Source organism: Colletotrichum destructivum, chromosome 3 (assembly GCF_034447905.1).
Source record: "Colletotrichum destructivum chromosome 3, complete sequence".
Classification (NCBI taxonomy): Eukaryota; Fungi; Ascomycota; class Sordariomycetes; order Glomerellales; family Glomerellaceae; genus Colletotrichum; species Colletotrichum destructivum.
Genome location: NC_085898.1, coordinates 3,233,579 through 3,244,817, shown reverse-complemented (window position 1 = coordinate 3,244,817; position 11,239 = coordinate 3,233,579). Strand labels below are relative to the sequence as shown.

Here is an 11,239-nt window from a genome sequence, read left to right as displayed (position 1 = left end):
ACCCCCCTGAAGACGACCTACCTAAGCAGCGAGGCATGTTGGTCGCAACAAAACGGAGAGCGGCTGATGGGCCAGGTTGGGCTCTGTGTGCCGTTCGAGTACGAAATAGGTACACCAGCATACTTATGTCTGGCGCGAATGGAATCACAGACCATGCTCCTCGTGTCTCCAGTATCTGCTCCTGTCCGTTTGGGGAGAATACTCAGTCACTGGTCAGATTGCATACAACAAGCATCTGCTTGCTGGAACAAGGATAGCTATGCCACGGAGACGGATAATGGTCGTTTCTCCGTCTGCCGTTATTCGCACGCTACAAAAAGCTAAATTTGGGCTGACTGTTCGTCGAGTCGCAATTTTCAAGGCGTCTCGTCCCAGAGAAAGGAAATCAAACGGGACCCGTACGAAATGCTCAGTTGACCTATCCGAGATGAGGGAGGGGCTTCGCACCGAAGACTGCAGTAATAGCGCCAACGCCTAGCGTCCTGCGGGCTGCTGACCAAAGTAAATCTCAGTTCTTAATGCTCCTCCATAAGCTCCGTAACACTTCTGGCAGTGCAGTGCTCGGTCGCTTATCTAACGCCCTATGGTCGGTCAATGGGCAAAAGTCCTCGAAAGCAAATTGGCCAAATAATGGCCCGGCCCATGTAGGACGCTCACACCCGCCCACCCTCTCGAGTAACTCCCGACAGTCAAGCCTTTTTTCTCGTGTGGGACGGGCCTGGATGGAGTCGAACTCGGCGGCTTGGCTGCGCCATGATCATCCATCAGGAGTAGCAATGTTGCTACAGGGTAGGTAAGGTAGGCAAGATCAGTATAAAGGGCGCAAGGGGTCTGGCTGGCAGTACTTCGGATCGATATCTGCACCGTGCGTCCTTTCACAGTGCAGTGGGCCGTCGCTCTACGCGTCCACGACCGTCACGTCGACCTGCCACGCGCCTGACGCGGGTCACCACCTAAATAGGTTGGGGACGTTCTCGGTACGCACAATTGCTTCAGTCCAACGTACCTCTTCTCCCTAGAGGTGTCCGGTCTACGAATCCTTTGCAAGATTTATCGTTGGGTGAACACCGAATTGTTTTGCCGATGACGATCGCGTGGACAGAACAAAAGTGATGCACTGAACATCACATACAGGCATTGTGAAAATGGCTACAATCAAGCCCATAGAGGGCCGTACAGTAAGCCCCCTCCCCTCCCCAACATCTCACCCCTGACGGAAAGCCGCCCTTGGCCATACTGACCCGTGTTTCCCGAAAGGTACACCAGATCCAGTCCGGCCAAGTCATCGTCGACCTCTGCTCTGTCGTCAAAGAATTGGTAGAGAACAGCATCGACGCTGGCGCTTCTAGCATAGGTATGGCTGAACAATACCCCGCTCCTCGGCGAAGCTGACATGCGTCTGTGTAATCCACCAGACGTGCGCTTCAAGAACCAGGGGCTGGACTCTATCGAAGTTCAGGACAACGGCTCGGGTATATCCCCCGACAACTACGAGACCATCGCACTGAAACACTACACCTCCAAGCTCTCAACCTACTCCGACCTCGCTACTCTCCAGACCTTCGGCTTCCGTGGAGAGGCCCTGTCTTCATTATGTGCCCTGTCTCAGTTCAGTATTGTAACATGCATGGCCGATGATGTTCCAAAAGGCACCAAGCTCGACTTCGAGTCCTCGGGGAAGCTTAAGGATACGCACGTCGTCGCTTCCCAAAGAGGCACCAATGTCATCGTTGAGGGTCTCTTCCACAACCTTCCCGTGCGCCGCCGCGAACTACAGCGCAACATCAAGCGGGAATGGAACAAGGTCATCGCCCTCCTGAACCAGTATGCCTGTATTCAAACAGGTGTTAAGTTCTCAGTTTCACAGCAGCCCACCAAGGGGAAGCGTATCGTCCTTTTCTCCACAAAAGGCAATCCCACCACGCGCGAGAACCTCGTCAACATTTTCGGCGCCAAGACCATGACAGTCTTGGTCAAACTCGACTTGCCTCTCGAGTTTGAGCCTACTCCTGGACCCGGGTTGAAGTCTGTTGTTAAGGACAAGCAGGCTTCTACCGAGGTTCGCGTCCAAGGATACGTGAGTCGGCCGGCCCACGGAGAAGGTCGTCAGACTCCTGATCGACAAATGTTTTTCGTCAACGGCAGACCTTGCGGGCTACCTCAGTTTGCCAAGGTATTCAACGAGGTGTACAAGGCGTATAATGCATCGCAGTCCCCTTTCATATTTGCAGACATTCAACTTGATACCCATTTGTACGATGTAAACGTCAGCCCAGATAAACGCACCATCATGTTGCATGACCAAAACCGCATGTTGGAGTCTTTGAAGGAAGCGTTGGCGTCTCTATTTCAGTCCCAGGACTACTCTATTCCGGCCGCCCAACAGTTGACGCAGAAGGTGCAGCCAAACAGGACAACGGCGGTTTCTCAGAACGACGACCCAGAAACTGATAATGAAAGCCCGAAACAGACCGCAAGCCCGGCTCCTGACAATGGGTCCGGCTCTGGAGACGATAGCGACAACGAGAACAAGGTTCGACCTCGCTCTCACAACAGGCCAGCCCAGAGGGCTCGTACCTCGAAATCCAGGACGCTCACTTCTGCGGAGCTCCAGTCACAAAGCTTGATAAGCCGGTGGGTTGGACGAACAGCAGACGATTCCACCGTACTACATGAGGAACAGGGCACAAGATCTGAATCTGAGAGCTCTCTTGCCAATGATGAGGACGCGAGGGATTTGGCGCCGCCTCATACAACTCAAGTGTCTGGGTCGGAAGACGAGGCCCCTGGGGGACTGCACCAATACAAGGCGAGCCAGCCCGAGGCTCGATCTGTCATTGCTGTCGAAACACCACGACGTGTTCTTGACTTTAATGCTCGACTTGCCGAGACGGACGACAAGAATGGCACTGACACTTGCCCCGGTAACGACCTGCGTCCTGGAGATGGCGAGAAGCATAACGAACAGGCCCAGATTCCAGCTATAACACCGATTCGAACGCCACGAGATGGGTCTCTTGCGTCCTCGTTGACACCTCTGCCACACAAGCGGCCATCACGGGACGTTGCGACTGTTACCATTGGTGACAGCACAGTCACAGACTCCGTCGAAACCACACCCAAGAGAGCAAGGATTGGGTCGGGGCTGTCATACCTGCCGGGACTAACGTCAAGGACAACTGCATTCAGACCATTAACGATGTCCACGACAACAAATGCCTTCTTTGGCTCACGTCTGACCCAGATGTTTTCGGCAGCTCAGTCGATTAACCAGGAAGAGGGCACTCGAGGAAGGGCCGAACTGGCACCAAAAACCGGTCCTGACGCGGACGCGGACTCGGACGACGAAGGGTCCAACAGGGGCAGCCAGCCGAGTGATTCGTGCCTGGATGAGCCAACGAACAATGTTGTTGACGAGCAAGGTTCACCGTCTGTTTCAAACGTCGCCGATGACCTCTCAAGTCCACCGGCCGAAAAGCCGCCAGGTCGCAACATTGAATCAGCACAGACAACGACAAAAGACAATGGTGCAAATGGTTCTCTCGGGCAACTCAGCGTCACAGATCACAGGTCACATATGCTCAAGGGGGGTATCAGGCGCAAAGACGCCACTCTACAGCATAGGCAAAACCTGAGGGTGGATGTAGCCGATCTGCAGTCTCGCGTTCAGGCGTGGAAAGCAGAAATCAAGCGTGCCACTCCGGAGCATAGCCGGTTTACTGGGGCCTCTGTTATCGATGCAGAAGATCCCGAAGAAGTCTTGTCCCTCATCATATCGAAATCAGACTTCGCCAAGATGACCATTGTCGGTCAGTTCAATCTAGGCTTTATTATTGCCGTTCGCCACGCGCCTAGAGATGAAGATGGCGGCATCTCTGGGGACGATGAACTGTTTATCATCGACCAACACGCTTCCGACGAAAAATACAACTTCGAAAGGCTGCAGTCGACGACAGTCGTTCAGTCACAACGACTAGTGCATCCCAAACAGCTGGAGCTTACGGCCTTGGAGGAAGAAATCATTATGGAGAACATTCCGGCATTAGACGTCAACGGCTTCAAGGTCGGTATAGATAGCTCAGGCGACCAGCCGGTGGGGTCCAGGTGCAAGCTTCTCGCTTTACCCCTGAGCCGTGAAACGACTTTCACGCTGTCCGACCTTGAAGAGCTCGTATCTCTCCTTGGCGACCACCACCTGACCGAGACCAGCTCGTCCGTCCCGCGGCCATCCAAGGTGCGCTCCATGTTCGCCATGAGGGCGTGCCGTAGCAGTGTCATGATTGGCAAGGCTTTGGCGCAGCGGCAGATGGAGAAACTGGTCCGCCACATGGGTGAGCTGGACAAACCTTGGAACTGTCCGCATGGGCGGCCGACGATGAGGCACCTGAGTGGTCTTGGCCCCTGGGACGGCATGGGATGGAAGGAGACCGAGCCTCGGGTCAGCTGGGCTAAGTATGCTCGGAATTGACAGTTGTTTGTTGTTTTACAATGCGTGTTTGATCGAGCCGGCGCCTGTAACAACTTTGGCTGCGTTCTCGTTCGTGGTCATCAGGCAGAGTCGCACATGCGTGGCCAGTTGCGGAGACAGGAGTCATGTGTTCCAATTGGTACGAACAAACTCGGCGCCAAAGATGATTAGGATACGCAGGTTGCTCTGGTTAGTGGTTGGGGTAAATTCGACGTTGCTGAGCTTCGACAGGTAACCAACCTACGAAGCGTGTGTCACATCAACTGCAACATGGTGGTCCGCATAAGGTACCAACTGTGTTCATTCTCTTCTCGTTTGTTCTGGCAAAGCCAATCTACCCTACAGTTACACTCGACTTGACATCGTAAATCGTGCCCTTAATTCAATGTCAACTCCGTAAAAAGATAATTCCCGCAGGCCCGAGTCACTCGCTTTCGTTCCTCGCAGGCGAATCTTTCCATCCACACAATCATCCTTACATCACGCTGTAGCGCGAGTAGCCACCTTTTGTTCCTACGAGGCCCTCCTCAGCGACCTTGCCGCTTACGTTCCTTCGTCCATATACTGATGAGTATTGGTTCGTCTCCAAGTCGGTGCCGGACGACACTTGACGACTACTCCCGACCATGACTGGCGGCGTCGCGGGCTTCAATTCACCGTAGGGCTTCGAGTAGAAATCGGACTCGGGCTGGATGGAGCTGTCACGGTTCCTTGGCCAGACCTTTAGGGCAAGCGAGGAAGGTCTTTCGTCGGCGATGTCGTTTGTGCCGCTGGCCCTTCCCGAGTTCAGATCCACCTCTGACAATGCTGTGTCATTCAGGGAGTAGTGCAGCGTCTTGGTTCTTGGGGAAGTGGCGTGGGGGTTGGATGCCAGTGGGTGTGGGTGAGGAGGTTTACCAATGTCGTTCTCGAAGTCGCTGCCGGCAAGTTCATTCTCGTCGCGCTCTGAGTCGGAGTCGCCTACGTTATAACGCTGGTCGAGCGCCTCGTACGCCTTGTTGCTTGTCCTCGTCTGCCCCGTGAGCGCCGCGGCGTCCATGGCGCGGTTCCGCCTCTGTGTGCGTGATACTAGTGAGTCCGTTGCAAACCAAGTCTCGGTAAATTTGCCGACACTGCGACCATCGCTTGTAGACGGTGCGGCAGCGGGGGAGATAGATGGTCGAGATGACGGAGCGTTCGTTTCGTGGAGTGGGACCTCGGTGTAGGAACCACGGTACGCAGTTCGAGGCGCGGACGTGCGTACATACTCGCTGACAGCTGCCGAGTTGCGTGACGAGTCTCCTGGGGTGATCTGGTACTGGCGGCTGGGCAGGTCGGTTCGAGAGTCACGGGTAAAGCTAGAAACATCCGAGCCCGCTCGCGTTCGCTGAAAAGGAATACTCGGCGGTCGAGACACATCCGTGTGCGGGGCGCCGGATGGACGACGGTCCTCGAGGGGCGTCGACATCCGCTTCTCGCTTTCACCGCTCGCAGATGTCGCAACACTGGACTTGTTCCTCTGGTGCTTGGCCCGAGTGGTGAGATGGTCTTCCAGTGGGTTCATGTCTGGAGGCAGCTGGGTGATCTTGCGAAACATGAAGCCAAGCCAAACGGACATGCACAAAGAGATCAGGTGCAAGCCCCCAGTGCCGATGAAGGTGTAGAACACGGCAGGGACGAAATATTTCAGCAGGTTTTGGTCGACCAACCTCGTCTTCCACACAGCGCCGCTGCTGTGGGTGCTCAGAGCGCCATACGCGTATAAGGGCATGACACCCAGATCCGAGATGCTGGCAAACAACTGGTAAGCGGTGGAGGAGGCCGGGCTACGGCCGCCGGCTGGTCTCTGTAGGTGATATATGGCGTACAAGCAGTGCACCATGGAGACGCCCGGCTTCAGACTCGTTAGTTTTCCGAAAGCCAAGGTATGAGAGGTGCGAAGAACAAACCGTAATACGCATGACCCAGCCAGCGAGGGTCTCGATGTTGGTCAGCAAAACGAGCAAAGCAAGCAGTCCGGCAGCTCCGAGAAGTTGGAGGACCCTCAGCCCCAGCTGGATGATGCGAATGGATTTGATCCAGCTCTTCGTCCTTGGGCTGAGAGATACATAGTTGTTGGATCGGTGAGAAAGAACCAAGTGCGCGCTGAAATTTCATGGTCAGTCGGTGCACTTGTAAATACCTCAGCAGACGTCTCTGGCGCAAGATGGACATCGGAAGGCATAAGCTCACTCTGGATGGCGGTTGAAGGCGATCAAAGGGCCTTCGGGCTTCTGTTTCCGTGGCTTCGGCTCCCAACTTGCTCGAGTTACGGCTTTGGGATCGAATTTGGGCTCCGGGAAGCGGGCGTCGCGGTCATGACTGACGGCATTGTACAGGTAAGGCTGGTGAGCCATAGTCGCGACACGAATCGTGAGGGAGCTCTCTTGTTGTCGCTACTCCTTCGGGGAGAGTAGAATACCAGGAATGCGCGACAAGGCTCTGACGAAAGTGAATGAACTGGAATGCCGCCAGCTCAATGGACAGCGCTAAAGAATTCGAACTGGTCGAGAACGTACGTGCCTGAGAAGAGAAGAGGGTCCTTTGGGAGGATCTCTCTTTGTCTGCTTTTACCTTGAAATGTGGATGAGAGAGGGGAATGCCTGGCCAAGTGATGGTGGAGGGAGAGGTGCGATGAGGTGGGTAGTTGAGGAGCCGGCTGGAGGACCATGGCCAAACCAGGCACGGCCAACCCAAACCAGACCGAACCAGATCAGGCAAGATGCCTGCCCCTCATACTTCTGCTTCCCGTACCTACCTCACTAGAACATTGTACCTAGAAGTACGTAGCTGCTGCCCAAGCCGAGTATAGACAGTTTGTTCGGGTCTCATCGCAATGGTGTGGTTGCTGAGGCAACGCAGTCAAGAACTTGACTTGGCTGCAGCGCCAAACGTTGTCACTGGGTCACTGGCCCAGGAATCACGGCGCAGGTGGGTAAGGGAACGCAGGTATCCACAGGCTTCCCGCTGCGCTAGACCGGGATCGGTAGGGAGGTGTCTTGCGCCTGGGCGGCCAGGTAGGTAGGCCCTTGAGACCTCCTCCCTCACGTCAGACTTCGGCAGGAATCGAGATTTGTTTGAACCGTAAGGCAGTCTGTCTGTCCGAGCCGTGCTTTAATCACGGCAGTCGCAAGATACCTTGATCCGTCGGTGCGGATTGTCGTTGTGCAACTCCAGATTCCAATTGACTTTCACCCCGACCACCCGGAAGACCGGAGACATCCGCCAGCCCTGCAGCGCCGGTTACGTTATCCCGAAAGTTCTTGACCGAGCCCCGGAGTTATGTTTGACAGCTTCGTCACCGCGCTCTCGACTTGACTCACCTTTTCGCTTTGCAATTTTTATTTCCACCCGCCCTATGCCGAGGTGGTCTCGGGGCTCCCTCCTCCCTTCGCTAAGTAGCATCATTGTCGTACTCTGTTCCTAGCGTCCGCTTCCAGATACTGTTCAAGCGGTTGGTTGAGTAGGCAGGCGCCTTGCTCTGTCTGTCTCGACACTCCCCTCATACACTGACCGCCGGTGTCATGCTTCTGTCCCGAGCCCAGGCCCGACTGGCCCCGGCTCATAGCCATGCCCTAGTCCGCCTGCGGACGGGCACCGGCGCCCCGGGATTGCGACCGATGAACACAGTCGCATCTGCCAAGAGACAAGTCCGTCAATCCGACGCCCCGTTCCGTCTGGCTGTCATCGGCTCAGGGCCCGCCGGTTTCTACGCCGCTTACCGCGTCATGTCACAACTACCAGCAGCTAAGGTTGACATGTACGAGTCGCTACCCGTTCCTTTCGGCCTCGTTCGTTTTGGAGTCGCCCCAGACCATCCCGAGGTCAAGGTTGGATCTCACGCATTCCCAACTGCAAATGTGCGCGCACCACTAACTCATGGCAGAATTGCCAAGATAAGTTTGAAGAAGTTGCAAGCTCGCCCAACTTCTCTTTCATGGGTAATGTCTCCATTGGCGACTCGGCTCTTCATCCCGACAGCTGCACTGCCCCGTTCCCCACGTTACTGCGCAACTACGACGCCGTGTTGCTGGCGTACGGGGCCGCCAAAGACAGAACTCTCGGCATTCCGGGAGAGTCTAATCTTCAGGGTGTCTACTCGGCCCGTCAGTTTGTGGGCTGGTATAATGGGCTCCCAGAATACTCTGGACTGGCGCCGGATCTAACAAAGGGCGAGGAGGCTGTCATTATTGGCCAGGGTAACGTGGCTCTGGATGTTGCTAGGATGCTTCTCGAAGACATTGACGTTCTACGGCGGACCGACATTACGGAAGAGGCACTGGCTCAGCTTGCAACCTCCCGTATCAAACGAGTCCGCATCATTGGAAGACGCGGACCGATGCAAGTGAGTGTGCTGGCTATTTCCGTGAGGGCAGAGGTCTTAGGCTAACCCCATTGTCTAGGCAGCGTTCACTATCAAGGAGGCCAGGGAGCTAATGAAAACCCAAAATGTTGCCTTTCATCCTGTGGATAAGACTCTCGTTCCCCCGGATATCAAGTCGCTGCCCAGAGCAGCGAGGCGCTTAATGGAGGTGGTCGCCAAGGGCTCTGCAGCTCGCCCAGAAGATGCTGCTAAGTCATGGTCACTCGACTTTTGCCTCAGCCCTGTTGAATTCCGAGCCAGTGAAACGGCCCCGTCTGACGTCGGGAGCACCGTTTTCGAACGAACGGAACTGTCTCACAAGTTCGACCCTGGTGCCCAGGCGCGCCTCACTGGGGAAACATTGGCAATGCCATCGAGCTTGGTTTTCCGGTCTATCGGTTACAAATCCGTACCATTGCCGGGGCTCGGGGAAGCCGGTATAGCATTCGATGAGCGGCGAGGCGTCGTGATGAACGACGGACGTGGTAGAGTTCTTGGAACGGACCAGGGCAAAGGCTCTGACTCGACCCAGTCAGGAGTATCTGCCGGCGTCTACTGCGCTGGATGGGTGAAGCGAGGTCCAACTGGCGTGATTGCTTCGACGATGCAGGACGCCTTCGAGACAGGTGACTCCATTGTCCAGGATTGGCTTTCCGGCTTACAGTTCCTCTCTCAAGCCAACGCAAACCCCGCGGCTGGCTGGGAGGGTGTTCGAGGTGAGATAGGCGAGTCGGCATCTAAGAGAATTGGATGGGATGACTGGCGTAAGATCGATGACGCAGAGAAGGAAAAGGGCCGAGCCATAGGCAAAGCGCGGGAAAAGTTTACATCCACCAAGGCTATGCTGGAGGTGCTCTCATAGAGAATGGTGTCAAGTCGCGTAGTATTGCAAGGGACCAAACACGTGTAGATATATCCGTCATTGTATATTACAAAATCATTGCTGCTTAATCTTCTCCGTCAACTCAGGCACCTTGTCAAATAAGTCGCCGACGAGACCAACATCTGCGATTTGGAAAATGGGGGCGTCTCCATCCTTGTTGATAGCGGCAATGACCTTGCTATCCTTCATACCCGCTAGGTGCTGGATGGCACCAGAGATGCCCACGGCCAAATACAGCTGAGGTGCAACGACCTTGCCAGTTTGGCCGACTTGAAGGCTGTTGTCGGCATATCCGCTATCAACGGCAGCTCTCGAAGCCCCGACAGCAGCCCCCAGAGAATCGGCCAGAGGGAGCATGACCTTGTCAAAATCCTCCTTTGACTTGAGACCTCTGCCGCCAGACACAACTCTGCTCGCAGTTGAGAGGTCAGGCCTGTCCGACTTGGCGAGATCCTCCGACACCCACTCGGTAGTAGACTCGGACTTGGGATCGACGCCGTCCTCGATGGCCGCTGAGCCACTGGCGACCTCTGCAGCCGGGAAGGCAGTTGCTCGGATTGTGACGACCTTGATCGCGTCGGACGATTCGACGGTCGCAATGGCGTTACCAGCGTAAATGGGGCGAACGAACGTGTTCTCATTCTCGATGGAGGTGATGTCGGAGATCTGCTGCGAGTCCAGCAGGGCCGCAACGCGAGGCATCAGGTTCTTGCCAAAGGCAGTATGCCCAGCAATAATGTGAGTGTATCCGCCCTTCTTGATGTTTTCAATCAAGAGCGGCGCAAAGTTCTCGGGCAGGCCCTAAGAACAACATTCACGTTAGCAGCCTGTAGGAGCTGTAGTAGTCTGCCTTTTATGATGGCAAAACCAACCTTTTCGTAAGCGGCGTTTTCAACTGCAATGATCTTCTCGACACCCTCAACCTTGGCTGCTTCATCGGCAACCCCCTTAATGTTGCTTCCCGCCACAAAGCCGTGAATAGGACCGCCCAGTTTCTTTGCAGCGGTGATGGCGCCCAAGGATCCATGGTTCAATTGACCCTCCTTCTGCTCAAGAATCGCAAGGGTGGACAGGAGGCTTCTTGTTGATCGAGACCGGAACCCCGAAAGTCCCCTAGACGCCGCCGCAGCCCCGCTGGTAGCGGCTCTTCGAGCAAGAAAGAGCATCGTTACTTGCGCGAACAAAACAGAAAGATGCAGTAAGAATCGCACTCGTTGTGGATATGCGATTGGCGAAGCTCGGCGCGGGCTGGGAGACTCTGGTTTGATGTGTAGGACCTCAGATGGAGAGGGACGGTTGGACACGGCCCGAGGTTACTATGCCGAATTCGCATGAAGCCTTTCCTCACTCTGCTGAAGTGCCGTCATCAGCGGTAGGGTCACTGAAGGCAACGCCCGGGGGGTGCAATCGGTGGGCCGACCGGAGTCGGCTATATGTTCTTTGTGGCCTGAGGACAAGCTCTGCTGGAAGTAAGGTACTAATGAGTGGCCGCTTCAGCTGCACACGT

The 11,239-nt window shown here is 55.3% G+C and overlaps 4 protein-coding genes across 4 annotated transcripts; 2 read left to right on the top strand and 2 right to left on the bottom strand.

Annotated features, from left to right (window-relative positions):
* Positions 1–679: 679 nt before the first annotated feature.
* CDEST_05073 (Putative DNA mismatch repair protein, S5 domain 2) lies at positions 680–4,754 on the top strand. The gene is made up of 3 exons (XM_062921232.1): positions 680–1,178; positions 1,258–1,354; positions 1,416–4,754. The coding sequence occupies exons 1-3, from the start codon at positions 1,146–1,148 to the stop codon at positions 4,466–4,468; spliced, it is 3,183 nt and encodes a 1,060-aa protein (XP_062777283.1). The 5' UTR covers positions 680–1,145; the 3' UTR covers positions 4,469–4,754.
* On the bottom strand, positions 4,755–7,427 carry CDEST_05072 (uncharacterized protein). The gene is made up of 3 exons (XM_062921231.1): positions 6,680–7,427; positions 6,397–6,592; positions 4,755–6,341 (listed from the first exon to the last, which is right to left on the bottom strand). Exons 1-3 carry the CDS (start codon positions 6,841–6,843, stop codon positions 4,944–4,946), a joined length of 1,758 nt encoding a protein of 585 aa, XP_062777282.1. The 5' UTR covers positions 6,844–7,427; the 3' UTR covers positions 4,755–4,943.
* A 107-nt stretch (positions 7,428–7,534) lies between these two features.
* On the top strand, positions 7,535–9,784 carry CDEST_05071 (Putative ferredoxin-NADP+ reductase, adrenodoxin-type, FAD/NAD(P)-binding domain-containing protein). Its single transcript, XM_062921230.1, has 3 exons — positions 7,535–8,316; positions 8,373–8,831; positions 8,890–9,784. Exons 1-3 carry the CDS (start codon positions 8,011–8,013, stop codon positions 9,709–9,711), a joined length of 1,587 nt encoding a protein of 528 aa, XP_062777281.1. The 5' UTR covers positions 7,535–8,010; the 3' UTR covers positions 9,712–9,784.
* A 1-nt stretch (position 9,785) lies between these two features.
* CDEST_05070 (Putative electron transfer flavoprotein alpha subunit/FixB) lies at positions 9,786–11,019 on the bottom strand. The gene is made up of 2 exons (XM_062921229.1): positions 10,605–11,019; positions 9,786–10,533 (listed from the first exon to the last, which is right to left on the bottom strand). Exons 1-2 carry the CDS (start codon positions 10,896–10,898, stop codon positions 9,787–9,789), a joined length of 1,041 nt encoding a protein of 346 aa, XP_062777280.1. The 5' UTR covers positions 10,899–11,019; the 3' UTR covers position 9,786.
* Between the last annotated feature and the right edge of the window lie 220 nt (positions 11,020–11,239).